Genomic DNA, 15,461 nt, shown 5'->3' on the forward strand with positions numbered 1-15,461 from the left:
ATCAGCTTCTGTTCCACTTTTTGCATCTTCATTAAACTTCAGCTGTTCAGCATATCTTCAGCCGCTTTCAGCAAAATCATTCAGCAAAAAAAGCATTCACACTGCATTTTCGCAGGAAATGCAACTTCTCTAGTTCATCTTGTTTACTTGTTGCTAATACCCATCCACCCTCGGTCCTGCGGCACATTCTGCAGAGAGCTGGAACTGGCCCGTTTGGTTTCCAAATGTTAAGAAAACAATTTATCCTTGGTTAGGACGGAAACTGGAGTCAAAACAAAAATGAGACTTCATTTGTTCCCTTCTGGTGAACACTTTGGACAGGTCGCCAGGTCTAACACAATGACACACACACACACAACTAAGATAGATTTGGGGGTCGGGGGGGTTAATCAGCTTGACGTGACTGTTTTTGGACTCTGGGAGGAAATCGGAGCAAACTCCAAAGGCCCCAGCTGAGTTTATAACCCAGGATCTCTGGCTGTGTGTGTGTGTGTGGGGGCGGATGGGGGGGAAGAGAAAATGCTATCTTTATATTTCCACTTCCTATCACTTCATTTAGTTGAAAATGGTTTCATTTCCACGAGCAGCAGAAGACTCTGAGCACCTTTGGGACTGCTCACTTTTTTGAGATTCAGACACTCAGATCTGATAGCATGAAAAAACTGACGTTATAGTGAATACAACAATAACAAATGTTAAAAAGATTTATTTTTTAAAGAACCTTTAATTTATCTGTTATTCCTGTAGCCTGCTCCTTAAGGTGTTGTAATTGAAGTAAATGTAATCTTTCAGAATGAGCTTGCAAAACTCGTTTATTTACATTTTATCATTATTAGGAATTCACAAAATGTGATGACTTAATAGAGATTAAACTTCATGAATAAACATTAAATGTAAGCTTAATGCCGAACTAATTAAAGGCCTAGCATGCTCTGGAGGGATGTGTGTCGCCCGCCACCTTTCAGAGTTTCAAACTAAGATCATTGCAGCCGTTTTGGTCAAACCTTGAACATAACATTATGAACAGGTTCATGTCATATTGTGACGTCTCACATGATCTGTTAGAGCTTAGGACGGGCCTATTCAATAAGTGGCCCGTGGGCCAGATACGGCCCTTTTTAAGATTTCTTTGGGCCCCACAAAGCTTCCAGAATCCCAAACTGATTCGTCTGAATATATATTGCTAAAAATATGTTTGTCTTTGATAAACCACGATAACGCAGAGGGGTTGGCCATATCTTTCTTTCAAAGGTAGAAAAAAATATTTAGAAATTTGATGATTTTCAAAGCAAATTGACGCCAACAGCAGCCAGTGTTTAATTATGGTGTTAAACACTCCTGTGTGAGAAATGAGGAAGTTGTAGCCGTTTTGCTCAAACCTTGCACAAATTTGCGATGTCGCGGGAAGTCACGCTCAAAGTGTGCGTTGTGGATGACACTCGGCTACCACCACAACAAACCTTAGCTCAATATCTGTAAAAGTGACTGAGCTGCAGCCGTTGATGTGGTGGCCACCTGTCGTTGAACTGACGCCAAAAATCCATCAGTTGTAGTTGAACATCAAATCATTATTCCCTGAAAGTTTAAATTAAAATCCTTTAAAGTCAAGTTTTTCAATCCTAAAACTTAAAACCGTTCACATCCGTCCAGGGGTTTGTGGGATATTTTGCTAACAAACACACACACACAGAGTTCACTCCAAATAGTTAGTGGCAACATTTCAAAACGAACGTCTCGCACAATCTGTTAGTCCTCAGAATATGTGCTGAGGCATCAGTCTCAGCTGCTACCGCACCAACGTTTCGGTCCAGATGTGTAAAATCGGCAGAGTTAGAACCACATTGAGGGTTTTAGAGTCAGCTGGCTGTGGCAGCCATCTTGAATTGGGTTGGCTCGAAAAGTTAATCGGATGAGGGTGTACATCCAGTGATCACCTTCTGCAAGTTTCAATGAAATCTGTCCAGCGCTTCATGAGATATTTCGCTAACAGACGGATGCACACAAAAAACGTAACCATCTGCCTTTGGATTGCGGCAGCAGGCAGTAATTATTACCTGTGGCCTTCAAACCGCCAGTAATTTATATATATATATAACTCTCAGCTACTACCACACGTAGTTTTAGCTGAACGTCTGTACATTTAGTGAAGCTGGAGCCCTTTTTGTTTGCTAAGATCCCATTGCTGTGGGGGCCATCTGACACCTTTCTGATAATACCTTTGTACTTTTGCTGTAATGTTTGCAGCTTGTTCTTTTGCAGTTTTAAAATGGGTGCTTGAGTTCAGGATTGGTTGCACCGTTGCTCGTGTGGCCGATCAGATTGCGTTTGGAAGTATTTTAAAAGTATGCGGGATCCCTTTTGTGTGTCGGTCCTGTAACAGGATAATAATCCTCTAATGTACTGATCTCAAAGTGATCAGCTCTTTGTGGCGCCAAATGAAATCAGGATGGATCTGACCCTGAGTGAGTGCATTGGTGTGTGTGTGTGTGTGTGTGTGTGTGTGTGTGTGTGTGTGTGTGTGTTTTATCAGCTTTCACACTGTATTCCTTTAATCTGAGGATCATCCTGGGATTATCTGATTAGCTGTTGTCTTCATGTTAAAGCACTCACTGCTCATTAACCTGAATATGCAGAAAGTGCCGCCTTAAGTAGTTTATCCCGATTGACTGGGCGTGATGAGCGGCTCAGCTCGAAGCGTACTTCTGAAGAGCTTTGGCTGATTAAACGCCGGAACAATGGCGACAATCGGTGGAAAAATCGGCACAATGGTGGAGTGAAAACGGGATCATTGAAACTGGAAGGTGTTGTTAAACGTACTGCAAGATTTCAGTTTCCTACAGAAAAGCATGGAGGGGGGGGGACTGTTCTCACTTTCATCTTTTTAGACTTCTGTGTTTTACTATCCCGCCTGAAGTTAACACATTTTGTATTTATTTTAGTTTTTAAACATTTTTTCTGTTTTTCTTTGTATTGCTCGCCACTGAAAGGTGAAGATGGAATATATATATATATATATATATATATATATATATATATATATATATATATATACATTCTGTGTTTGTCTGTCTGTTAGCAAAATATTTCATGAACCCCTGGACAAATTTTAATAAAACTTAAGAAAGCAATTATTAGCTGTAAATCTGCAACTGATTAACTTTTCACAATATGGCAGCCAAAGCTAATCGACTTTAGCCAACACAAAAATGGCTCTAATTCAGTCAGTTTTACAGATACTGAATAAAAATCTGATGTGGTAGTAGCTGAGAATAGTTTCCAACACATACTCTGAGCGTGACATCTTGTGATATCACATGAGATCACGTTTTTAATATTTTTTGATAAGATTTGACCAAAACGGCTGCAGCTCTGCCATTTCTCATCATCAGATAAAACTCCAGACTTTCCTTTTTTTTGATTGTCACTTTTTTTGTAAATCACCGTTTTTAAAGAGCCTGAACACCAGAATTTCATTTTAAATACAAATTTACACCGAAGGTGAAATTATTGCACATTTTCCCTTTTACGGTTTGTGTCTAGCTGTCGAAAGTCCAACGAGACTCTATTTGAAGTTATTTTCATTTCAGCTTCTCCTCAGAGGACCTGGATGCAGATTTTGAGGCGTTCCTCCCCCCGTCCCTCGTGGAAATTCCTCCCCTTCGCTCCACATGCTTTTTACGGCGTGTGGATGAGGCCGTGGAGGAGATGCAGACGGTTCGGGGTGAGGTGAGTCTATTATCAGTTTCAGAGGCAGGAAGGGGAGGGGGGGGGTCCTGCCCAGACTCACTGGAGCCTTGCTGCAACAGCCTCATTGAGGCTGAATGGGACTTCTTAATTACTCCAGTTGTGAAAACTGAAGGAGGTGGGAGGCGGGGTGAAGAGGGGAGGTGGTCTGCTTTGATCTTCAGGCTGAGATGAGCTGGGAGGTCTGCTATAAATACAGGCAGAGCTTCCTGACCACTGAAACTCCACCTGCAGACTCCTGAGAAGAGGAACCCACCTTCAGCTACACCCTGGGCAAACCTCCACCTCTTCATTCCTTCCTCCCTCCTCTTCCTCACTGACAACACGACCTGATGATGAGAGGACGCTTCTCTATCGAGTGGATGGCCCAGAGCAGCCAGCTAGCAGGACCTGAGACCTCCACCTCCACAGCTTCCGGACCTGCAGCCTGGGGGACGAACTCAGAGGCTCTGCCTGGTTTTTACTGCAGACAGAAAACAGAAAGTCTACCTGGACCGGAGCAGGAAGACGCCAAACACCGAGGCCTCGACGCATTCAGTCAGCACAATCTGCCCCAAACCTCTCCCAGCATTCAAGGTAACATACTATATTATGTTCATGACTCTCAGCTACTACCACACCAAATTTCAGCTCAATATCTGTACAATTGACTGAGTTATAGTCATTTTAGTGTTTTCCAAGCTTGCTTAGCTGTGGTGGCCATTTTGAATAGAGTTGCCTCCAAACACTAATGGGTTTTAGACATGCATCCAATGATTACTTTCTGAGAGTTTCACTAAAATCTGTCCAATGGTTCACAAGATATTTTGCTAACAGACAAACGGTGTTGACTCGTAACAAGTAATCCCAAGGTTTTCAGCCAAGAAGCTGTGAAATGTGTAGCGCTCTGAGTGTGCGTTGAGGACGACTCTTGGCTACCACAGCATTACATTTCAGCTCAAAGGTTACAGTCACTTTTCTGTTTTCTATAGTTGCTTAACTGTGGCGGCCATCTTGAATTGAGTTGACTCCAGAGGTTTGTCAGCTGCAGACGTACATCCGGTGGAGACTTTCAGAGAGTTTCATTATATGTCATCCAGTGGTTCATGAGATATTTTGCTAACAGACAAACACGGGCAGGCAAAAACATCACCCCCTTTCACCTTCATTCCTTTTAAATTTTTACAATAATTTTTAGCGTTGTATTTTACTTTTGAGTTGCATATTTGTAATTTAACAATTTTACAATGTATATTTACATTTAGAATAATTTTTGTTTTGTTTTTACTTATTTAAATTCTTTTAAATCAGTGATACAATATTGTTGTTTTTAGAATAAAATAAATCCTGAAATTTAAACCTGTTAAAAGAAATGAGTTAACATGTTTTATTTTCATTAATTTTACACTATTATTAGTAGTCAAATTTCATTTTAATTAAACTTTTTTTTATCTTGGGAAGCATTTTAAAACATCAGAAAAGAGAAATATTTCTTTCACATGGTTAACAATTAAAAAAAAAACATTTTAAAAATTATTTTCTTTGTAGGTTTTTTGCGTATTTCATTGTTTAAGCATTCATTGATTGGATTTTGTTTGTTATTTTGTAATAAAACACTGACTTGATTTAATGCTTTTAGATTTTTTTTTTTACATTTACGCTCAACTGAACTCCCCAGCAAATCAAAATGTTATGATTACAAATTGGTTACATGTCTTTATAATTGAATATAATTCGTAGTGTAGTAGGAATGTAGTGTTCTAGAACAATATGATAAATATTTGTAGAAAAATCAATAAAAATCAGTAAAATATGTGTTTAAAATGCAAAATATTCTCATGATTTTAACTAATCTGAATAAAACGCTACATAAATGTGTTATATTACTCCTAAATGACGTTTCCTCGGTGCTGAAATGAAAAGTTTCACGTAAAGGCAGAGTTCAGAAGTGGGTTTCTGTAGAGTGTTTATGATTAATCAGTATCTTACCTGCAGCTCAGTTATTTTTACAGATATTTGGATCAGATTTTGTGTGGTTGTAGCTGTGAGTTCAGCTCATTGCATGGAGTCTTTGCTGTAAATGTTAGCATTACCGTTTGGCATTAACCCTGTTTGTCTGTTAGCAAAATATCTTGTGAACCACTGGGTGGATTTTATTGCAACTTTCAGAAAGCAATCATCAGATGGACATTTACAGCTCATCAGCTTTCGGAGTGAATCCCTTCAATCTGGCTGCCACTGATAATTGATTTTAACCAACACAAAAATGGATATAACTCTGTCGGTTTTACAGATACAAAGCTCAGATGTGATGTGGTAGTAGCTGAGAGTCTACTCATAGCAGCTCCATAGAAACCCACTTCAGAAACTCTGCTCAAAGAGCGATAATGACCGATGAGTAGTTTTCTTTGAAGTGTCTATTAGGCGTTCTGTTTGAGTCTGCTTGTTGTGAAACTGGATTTCTCTGTGTTCCCAGCGACAGAGAGTGGTTTCAGCAGCGGGACCGAGGAGGAGACCTCCGGGTACGAGAGCGAAGGGGGTCAGGTCCTGTCACCCTCCGACTGCACGTCCACCTCGCCCCCGTCGCCCCCGGCAGGCAGGAGGCCTCGGACCGCCTTCACGGCCGAGCAGATCAACAGCCTGGAAAGGGCGTTCAAGAAAAACGCGTACCTGGGAACACAGGACAAGATGGAGCTCTGCAAGAAGCTCAGCCTGTCCGACAAACAGGTAGCTACTAACTCAGATTTACCTTTAAGGTAGTTAATAAGTTGGTTTTATCATAGAAAATGTGTAGTGAATCGAAAACAATGTTGGTTTTTTTTTCATTTTGTAAACTGATTTTTGTTGAGTAATTCAGTATTTTATTTTATTTTATTATATAATGTGCTACTAGGTGGACTGTAATGAAACGTTCAGGAAATAATCATTGGATTTATCTCTACGAGACGGCTGCCACAGCCAATCTGACTTTAGAAAACACAGAAATGGCTCTTAAATCAGCCGGGTTTACGGGTATCGAGCTAAAATTAGACACCCTGAGTGTCACGTCTCACAGCATGGCATCAGATTGTGTGTAAAGTTGTTTTTTAAGGTTTGTCCAAAATGGCTGCAACTCTTGTGCCTTTTCAGCATAAAATGGTCTTAGTCTCAAACTCATGAAAAGTGGGTTTAATTTGATCAAGTTAAGATATTTCTTTCTCTATGCTTCTTTGTTTCTCTGAAAGAAAAAAAACCACACAATTTCTTTAGATGGCTTTAAAATTATTTAGGTAATAAAGCTGCTTTTTTATGAAGTACTTAAGCCGTCAAATTTCTCACATGCAGTTTTTGTTTATCCTCAAAGCTGAAGCTAAAAGCATCTGTGTGTTTATGTGTATATATATATATATATATATATATATTTTATTTGACAAATATTGATAGTTATTCTACTGTAAATCCTCATCCTGCCTTTAATATTCTGCATCATGAAATCGTTCCCCCTGAGTTCATTCCGTTCTTCTTACTCCCAGATCAGAAACTGGTTCCAGAACCGGAGGATGAAGCTGAAGAGGACGGTGCAGGACGCCCTGGCGCACGCCTGCCAGGCCAACATGGCCTCTCAGTTCCTGCATTACCCCGAGCTGCAGGCCTACCGGCCGGCGCCGTACCCCCGCTATCACTCTGCAGCAGCCGAAGCCCCTGCCTCCTACGTTCATCCCCACGGCCTTCAGTACGCTTCCCCTCTGCCCGGCACCTCCGCTTTGTCCCTGGACTCCTTCTACCAGTACGGCAGTGTCCCCGGAGCCATGCCCACGCCTCATGTCAGGGGACCCTACCCGACTTACCCCCAGTACTACTGCTGAAACAGAGCGAAGAGGATCCTCAGTACTGATCCAAACTAAAGCTGCTTCTATCTCTCTTATTGTTAAATAAATCCGCTCGTCTTATTTTACCAGGTTAATTAGAACCAGATGGTTTCTGGTTACAACTTTAAAACTTGAACCTAAAACAGGGTGGTGTGCAATAATGGGAACTGTGTGCATCTCTATCTGTGTGCAGTTCGGTTATATTTAAATCTGTAGCTAATGTTTTTTTTTTTTGTATTTACAGTTTTCTTTTTGTTCTGTGACTGTGAAACCAAATGGTAATAAAAAAGAAATGAAAAGTACACGTTTTAAGCATTCTCTGTAAGAGCATTCACCAAACTGCGTACACAGGAACAGCTGGGGTTTGACAAACACTACAGATGCAAGTTTGTTTGTTTTTAACAAACTATTTATTATAACTTCTGAGAAGTGCTGGAGTGCAACACGAAATCTATTTTGGTTGAAGTACAAAGTGAACAACAAAGTGTTTTTTTTTTTTTAAATTAACCATCAAAATGTAAATTCACAAAAATGCTAAACATATTTTGTCACATGATAAAACTGACATTTTAATGTTTAGGAAAACTTTCTGCTAATATTTCTTTTGAATATTTAAATTGTCAAGGCAAGAATAGTAATTTAGACAATATATGTATACATTTCTGCCTCCCTATGCAGTAATCCTTATATATCTTTAGTATGAAAGAGAAAAAAATCATTGTTGATATAAATGATATCTGCATAGATATACAGTATACACACACACACACACACACACACATATATATATATATATATATATATATATATATCCATGTATAATTATGTAGTGAATGCATGGTGAGGTACTGAACAAGGTCTTTCTTCAACTAATTACTTTTTGAAGCTTATTAGTTGCCTGTTGCCAAAGTTGAAGGCGTTTGAATCTTTTTGCCCGTGCTTGTGCTCGTGTTTGTCCATGTGTCTGTCTGTTAGCAAAATATCTCATGAACCACTGAACAAATTTCAGTGAGCCTCTAACAAAGTCAGGTTTTGGTCGTTCAGGTCCAGGTTTGACCCAAAAGGCCTCTGGCTAATGCTAGAAAATGGGATTTCAAGTTTAATCTAAGACTCCTTTACAAGAAACCCATCAGAGAAAATGAAACAGTTCAAACAGGCTGCTGTTTCTTAGTGAAGCTTCTATAATCTTTGACTTTAAGAAGCTTATGTCAGCACTACTACTGACTCTGATCAGTGTTTTACAGGGTGTTGTCGCTTCATGTTTCTCAAACCACTGCACATTTCTCATCTTGTTGTACTCACATGTACACAGCACTCAGAATTTAGGCAGAGCAGCTGTAAAAAGCATTTCACATGTGTTGCTTCTTCTCTAAATCTACAGGCGCTGCTGTTTTATTAAACTGAGAGGAGGTGGAGATACTGCCTGTAAATCCATAATCCGACCTGAGCTGCCAGAAGAAGTGTAGCGCCATCTGTGGACGGAACTAAGAAATGCAACAACAATGTGGTACAGCTGCTGCTGGTTTAAAACCACCTGTGATGGAGTGTTTACCAGTAGCTTACTCTTCCTTTATTTCCTACCCAGTGTGTGTTTAGAGGTGTGCAAGTGAGTGAAACATCTCGTTTTCCCTTTAAAATAACAAACAAACAAGTCATTTTGTTTTTTTTATTGAGGCGCTACGGATGGAAACAAAAAGAAATTGGTGGAACATTTCACCAATAAAAAAAGATATTTCACAATCAAGATTAAAAAAGTCGGACGCAAACAGAGCCTGCGTCTGGGCCAATGAACAAACAGAACTGATATGAGTAGGCGTGGTTGTAAAGACCGGGGACCAATAGGATTGCCGCGGCCGTGTGAACTCGTCAAAGTGACAAGTGTTTGGACCAATCACGGCGCTCCCTGAAGGACACCCACAGTGAGCGTGAAGGGAGGGCTAGCCGCCCTGGCCGAGCTCACGCAGAAGGAGGGGGGCAGAAGCCGAATGGTGGAGCTGAAGATGGCGGATGGCGACAGTGGGAGTGAGCGCGGTGGAAGTAGCGGTGGAGGAGGCGGCTTCCAGCACTTCCAGAGGGACCAGGAGACCCAGGAGCTGGCGTCCAAGCGCCTCGACATCCAAAACAAGCGCTTCTACCTGGACGTCAAGCAGAACAGCAAGGGCAGGTTCATCAAAATCGCCGAGGTGGGGGCCGGGGGCTCCAAAAGTCGCTTGACCCTCTCGCTGTCGGTGGCGGCGGAGTTCCGGGACTACCTCGGGGATTTCATCGAGCACTACGCCCAGCTGGGGCCTAGCACTCCGGAGCAGATAGCCCAGTCCACCGCGGGGGAGGACGGCGGGCCGAGGCGAGCCCTGAAAAGCGAGTTTCTCGTCCGGGAGAACCGCAAGTACTACCTGGACCTGAAGGAGAACCAGCGCGGCCGGTTCCTGCGAATTCGGCAGACCGTCAACCGCGGACCTGGCTTCGGAGTCGGGGGCCCCGTGGGCGGCATGCTGGCCGGCCAGACCATTGCCCTTCCGGCGCAGGGGCTAATAGAGTTCCGAGACGCGCTCGCCAAGCTCATAGACGACTACGGCGGGGACGACGACGAGCTGGCGGGGGGCACGGCCGCGGGGGGCTACAGCGAGCTCCCCGAGGGCACCTCCATCATGGTGGACTCCAAGCGCTTCTTCTTCGACGTGGGCTCCAACAAGTACGGGGTGTTCCTGCGCGTGAGCGAGGTGAAGCCCAGCTACAGGAACTCTATCACCGTCCCGTTCAAAGCCTGGGGCAAGTTCGGGGGGGCCTTCTGCCGATACGCCGAGGAGATGAAGGAGATCCAGGAGAGGCAGCGGGATAAGCTGTACGAGAGGAGAGAGGAGTCCGAGGGGGACGACGTGGACGACGACTGACTGAACTCAACAGCTGTGGGTCCGGCCGCACGACAGAGCTGCAGCATAGGGGTATTTCGCATAAAAGAATACAAAATTAAAACAAAATAAAAGAAGCAGAAACGACAGATAAAGTGCATGACAAATCTTGCTGTAATAGCCTACTAAAAGTATTGTGGCGTTCAAAAAAAAACAAAAACTAAAAAAGAAAAAAAAAAAAAAAAACAAACAGAGTAAATGTGCAGGGAGTTATTGGTGTTTTTTCTTAAAAGTTCGTAGAGCTGAGGGTTGGAGTGGTTTGTGTGAATTTTCTGAAAGTGATAAATGTGTAAGTGAGGCATTTCTAATTGGTTAGGGAGAAGGAGAAAAGAGTGTGACTTTCTTGGGGAAGAAAAATAAAATTAAAAAAAGAGGAAAGAGAGAGCCTACTAGAAGATCCAGCCTGTGGTGGCTTTCCTGTTTTCAGCGTAGTTCCCCTTCGAAGAGCGAGGACCTGTTCGTTTTCCTCGCTTTTTTGGGGGGCGAGAGCAAGCATCCATCCTGCTCCGGTCCAGGTCTGGCTCTCCTGTTTGTTGGGGTGGGTGGGGGGTCCTGTGCAGAGGTGCAGTGGACGAGCCGGACAGCTGTCAGACCAGCACGCCATTCAAATCGAGAAAAGATCACCCAAAAATGTCAGGGGCCGAGCCACTGAGAGGGTCACCCGTACAGGGCCCGAAAACAGGGGGCCTGGTGGAATAAATCAGGGCTCTGACTCCCGGCAGTCAGCTGGCTTTTTATGTTATACATACGACCTTAGAGAAGCATCGTTTGGGAGGAGGGGGGGCTTTTTTCCCAGCAGGATTCGCTCGCAGAGGAAGAGCGGCGCGTTTTCCTCACCAGAGCATCCCTGGCGTTGGAGAACGACGGCGAAGCAAGACCCTCTCTCCCACATACACCCACCCACCCGGGACGAGACGCAGATTTCACGACGGGACTTTTACCGTGGTCGTTATTTCCCACAAAACAAGGGTCCAAACGTCTGGCGGTGGGGGGGCCGGAGAGCGCCGCTTCGGACACGCCAAGAGTCAAGACCCTGGACAGAAACGCATTTGATGGATGGTGGGTTTTTTTTTTCTTTCTTTTTCTTTGTTTTTTTTTTTTTTTCTTGAAAGAGAACTATATTGAAATGAAATTGTACTTATAGGAAAAGATATTATCGAGCAAACCAGCAGAAGATATTTTCAAATACGTATAAAACAAAAATGTATTGTCTAAACAGAGATTTCAAGACTGAAAATAATAACAATATAATGAAAAAAAAAAGGTTAATTTCTTAAAAACAAAGTTGACTCCAACTTCCAGATTATTTTTCATCTTGTTCCTCCCAGAGTTAAAAGTTTAATTAAAGTAATTTTAAAACTTTCAGCGTGGTGATTTGATATTTTCCCGGCCTTGTTTTTGTGTTATTCTACATTTTCCTGTCTGGATTGTTACACTGTGTGCATCAGATCTCTGCAGCAGAGTCACACTGCATTTGTCAGCTGTTTGTTTGTTTTTTTTTACAGAAATGAGCAGATATATTAGTAATTAGAAATGCGCTGCAGACACAACTTCCCATCGTTTCAACATAACAAACAAACAAAAAAAGGGGAAAGATGTTAAAGCATCGGAACGTTCTGTTGGACCAACAAGACATTCAGAGAGGAAAAACCGAAATAAAGACCTGCCTCTAATAAAAACCCTTAATCACTTTAAGGGAAATAAAACCTGGTGCTCTTTTAGGATGCAGCTAACTGCTTGATTTATCCCAAAGTGAGGAAACTTTTATTACTTTTCCTCCAACATCTGAAGAAGAAAGGGTCATTTTCTTCTTCAGAATCGAATAGTTTCCTTTTTACTTTTTTAACCCTTAATGTATGAAAGAGCTCCTTTAATAAAAAAGGTTTTTACTCCTCAGAATGTCTGAAAACAGTGATAATAATATTAATAATTTCAGTTCAAAGCCAATTGTTTAAAAATAAGCCGTATTATACATTTACTCAGCATCTTTTGATTAGACTTGTCCTCATTTAGTGTGATTTAGCTCCAGTTTTGGTTCCAGTCTGTTTTTATTCAACTTTTCCAGTAAAAAGATCCATTTCTGCAGCTTTTGCCCTCTGAATAACATTTGTCCAGAGCTGCAAAATGTGCTTCAACTAAAGATAAGCAACTGGAATAACGCTACATGTAACTAATAGATAGTTACGCTCTGAAATTAAAGAACTAAAACAAGTATTTTTACATTTTAGGAGAAAGGAAAACGAGGCAAAAAGTGAAATCTGATATAATTACAGAGGTCTGTGTGAGTCCACATAAACTACTTATTTACATCTTGTTAGGAATATTTCATTTTCTCCCTTATAAATGACTGATATCTTCATTTACTTCCACTTCTTTTAAGTTGTTAGTGAAAGCTTTGACTTCTGATTCTCCTTCTCAGAAATAATCGCCACATTTTTAAAGAACACCTGATTCCATTAACTCGTAACATATTAATATGTTTGTAGAACTGCACTTTTACGAGGTTTTTCCCCTCAGCCACTTGCTTTAAAAGTGTTCAGGTCAGACAAAGAGCACGCCGTGTGACTGGAAGTTAAATGAATGCAGGCGTAACAAACTCTGTGATCCAAACAAGATAAACAAAAACCTTCCAGACTCTTTTTAGAACTCAATATGAGGTTTTACAGGTTTTATCAGGATTCAGTCATACGTTTTATTAATCCAGCACTGGAGCTCAGGTTTGTTGTTGTTTTTTAACAATGTTTGATAAAATATTCAGAAAATCGGCACTTTTTTGTGTTTTCTGACCAACAGTTGAAACCCAGAAACATTTCCAGTTTGCTGTCAGAAAAGACAAAGTAACTGAATTCTCACGTTTTCATGTATCTCATTAATAATTAACCTGATGAGGGTCATTAAAGGGACTGAATGGTTTAGTCAGTTTGAATATTATATGGATTTTTACTATTAAAACGGTAGTTTTAACTTAGGATTATGTCGTCTTGCCTCTCTTTTTTTTACTGGTTTGGTTGAATTTAAAACTCAAACAGGAGAATATAAAATGCAATTTTCCTCTTAAAAGTATTTACTTTTGGCCCATTCAACAGTTTTTTAAACTACTCATACACTGTATTATATCAACTCTTAAAGCTGTTTTTATTATTATTATTTCAGTTTTTATCCAAAAATGTCAAAAAATTTTCCAGCCCTAACATCTAAAATTATATTAAAAATTGCAGTTTATTGAATTTTTTTGATGATATCTGATATAAAGATCTTCACTAAATGATTTTTATATATATATATATATATATATATATATATATATAAATGACATATACCTGAAGCTCTTTAGACAAATAAAATCAATTAAAGCAGGCTCTATGGGTCTTTAAAGTTACAGGCATTTTTTTTTCTTTTGATATTTCAGAACGAAAAAAAAAAGCTGCAAAAAAACTAAACAAAAACAAAACAATAATGGAAAGAAATCTTATTCATTAAATATTTCTGACAATCACAAGAGAAAAGTTAATGTAATTTAAGTTCTGTGTGTCAATAAAAAAAACCCATTAAAATAATGTTTTGAAGCAGAGAAACAAGAAAAGATGCTCTGGCTCTAGTTTTCATCATACAAGTAAATGACAAAAAGAGAAGAATTTGGTTGCCTTGACTGTGTGAACTAATGTGTACAAAAGCTAACATTTTCTTCAGATGTTTCTTCCTACAGGAGGTTAAATGAAAACAGGTCTACATTTGTTTACCAACTCACGGGTTGGTGCAACGGGTCAGCGGAGGGATAACACTTCATCCTGCTCACATCTTGTGGCAAATGACCGATACAATCCTAACATGGTTGGAAACAAACGATAAACGTCAGAGAACATGCTGAACAGGATTACTTTTAAAGGGATGGTCTGGTCATTTTTGAAGTGATGTTCTCTGAAATGATATAATAGTACCTGATCAGTCATAGAGCACATAATATTAACTAATATAGTATTCTTTCATACTAGTATGTAATTATTGAGAAGGCTGTTTTAAATTATATTACTAGTATTTATGATATATACAGTATTTTAGTTAGCTGGTATATGTCTTCTCTCAGTACTTTCCTTTGCAGTAATTATAGCAATCTAGACTAGAGTGTGTGAGAGAAAAAAATGAAAAGATAAACGCAATACTACATCCTGTGAAGTTCAGGTTTTAATAATTGTAGCAATTAATGGCAAAACGTTGGACCTTAGTTATTTTCTCTCACGGTCTGCTGACATATTGCCAGTAACCAATGATGCCACGTAGCACCTACCAAGATGGCGGCTAGAATTCTTGCCTTGTTAGCGCATGCTGGGCTGTGGTTGGCCATTCCAGGGTATTTCTGCATCTGTGGTGAAAACCTGAAGGAATTGAAATAGATGATGTATTTTGTGCCGTGACATTTTTTTTAATGCTGGGCAACGGTTCTAAAATACACTGTGGCGTATTTAACTGTTTATTAAACTCCACCAAATGTTCAATAAGCATCACCGGAGAGCGCAGCATTGTTTGAACTGCAGGTGGCGCTTTTTAAATGCCTGGTGGTGTATTTAACAGCATTTATTAGGCAGCAACAGGCAATGCAAAGTATAAAAATGATGACTCTTTTGGCTTTCCATAATCAAGCACCACCCACCGGTTTATAGCGTCTGCTAAAAGGGAAAAGAAGCTAAATTAGTTCATTTCTGACCATGAGCCATATTTTTACCAGGTAACCCGCACACTCCTCAGAGATTGTTAGCTTCACACGTTTCCCGCCTACATATCTCTTTTTAAAGACTGCTGAAGCTCCACACAACAAGAGGTTGTTCTTGAGTCCAAGTCGAGGCGATGAGTCACCGCCGCCTCATCACTCCACTCATCTGGCGAAGGTTTTGTGTGGAAGTGTACGGGCAACTTGAGTGGTTCTGATGAGGAAAGCAGTAAGCAGGAAGAGTTCAGGGTAATTTGACTCCCTCCCCCTCCCCGT

General features: G+C 40.7%; 3 protein-coding genes across 3 annotated transcripts in view; all 3 read left to right on the forward strand.

Moving 5' to 3' along the window:
- The window catches only part of polm (polymerase (DNA directed), mu), a 19,181-nt gene extending 15,471 nt beyond the window's left edge, over positions 1-3,710 (forward strand). The window contains exon 12 of the transcript XR_005234050.1: positions 3,588-3,710. The gene's annotated coding sequence lies outside the window, so the exon portion shown is untranslated. The remainder of the gene's footprint in view (positions 1-3,587) is intronic.
- Positions 3,589-7,870, forward strand: ved (ventrally expressed dharma/bozozok antagonist). Its single transcript, XM_017432295.3, has 4 exons — positions 3,589-3,726; positions 3,979-4,320; positions 6,200-6,450; positions 7,236-7,870. The coding sequence occupies exons 2-4, from the start codon at positions 4,077-4,079 to the stop codon at positions 7,566-7,568; spliced, it is 828 nt and encodes a 275-aa protein (XP_017287784.1). The 5' UTR covers positions 3,589-3,726; positions 3,979-4,076; the 3' UTR covers positions 7,569-7,870.
- A 1,644-nt stretch (positions 7,871-9,514) lies between these two features.
- On the forward strand, positions 9,515-11,764 carry LOC108245403 (transcriptional activator protein Pur-beta). Its single transcript, XM_017432299.3, has one exon. It carries the CDS (start codon positions 9,557-9,559, stop codon positions 10,460-10,462), a length of 906 nt encoding a protein of 301 aa, XP_017287788.1. The 5' UTR covers positions 9,515-9,556; the 3' UTR covers positions 10,463-11,764.
- The last annotated feature ends 3,697 nt before the right edge of the window (positions 11,765-15,461 follow it).

Source organism: Kryptolebias marmoratus, linkage group LG14 (genome assembly GCF_001649575.2).
Source record: "Kryptolebias marmoratus isolate JLee-2015 linkage group LG14, ASM164957v2, whole genome shotgun sequence".
NCBI classification, from domain to species: domain Eukaryota; kingdom Metazoa; phylum Chordata; class Actinopteri; order Cyprinodontiformes; family Rivulidae; genus Kryptolebias; species Kryptolebias marmoratus.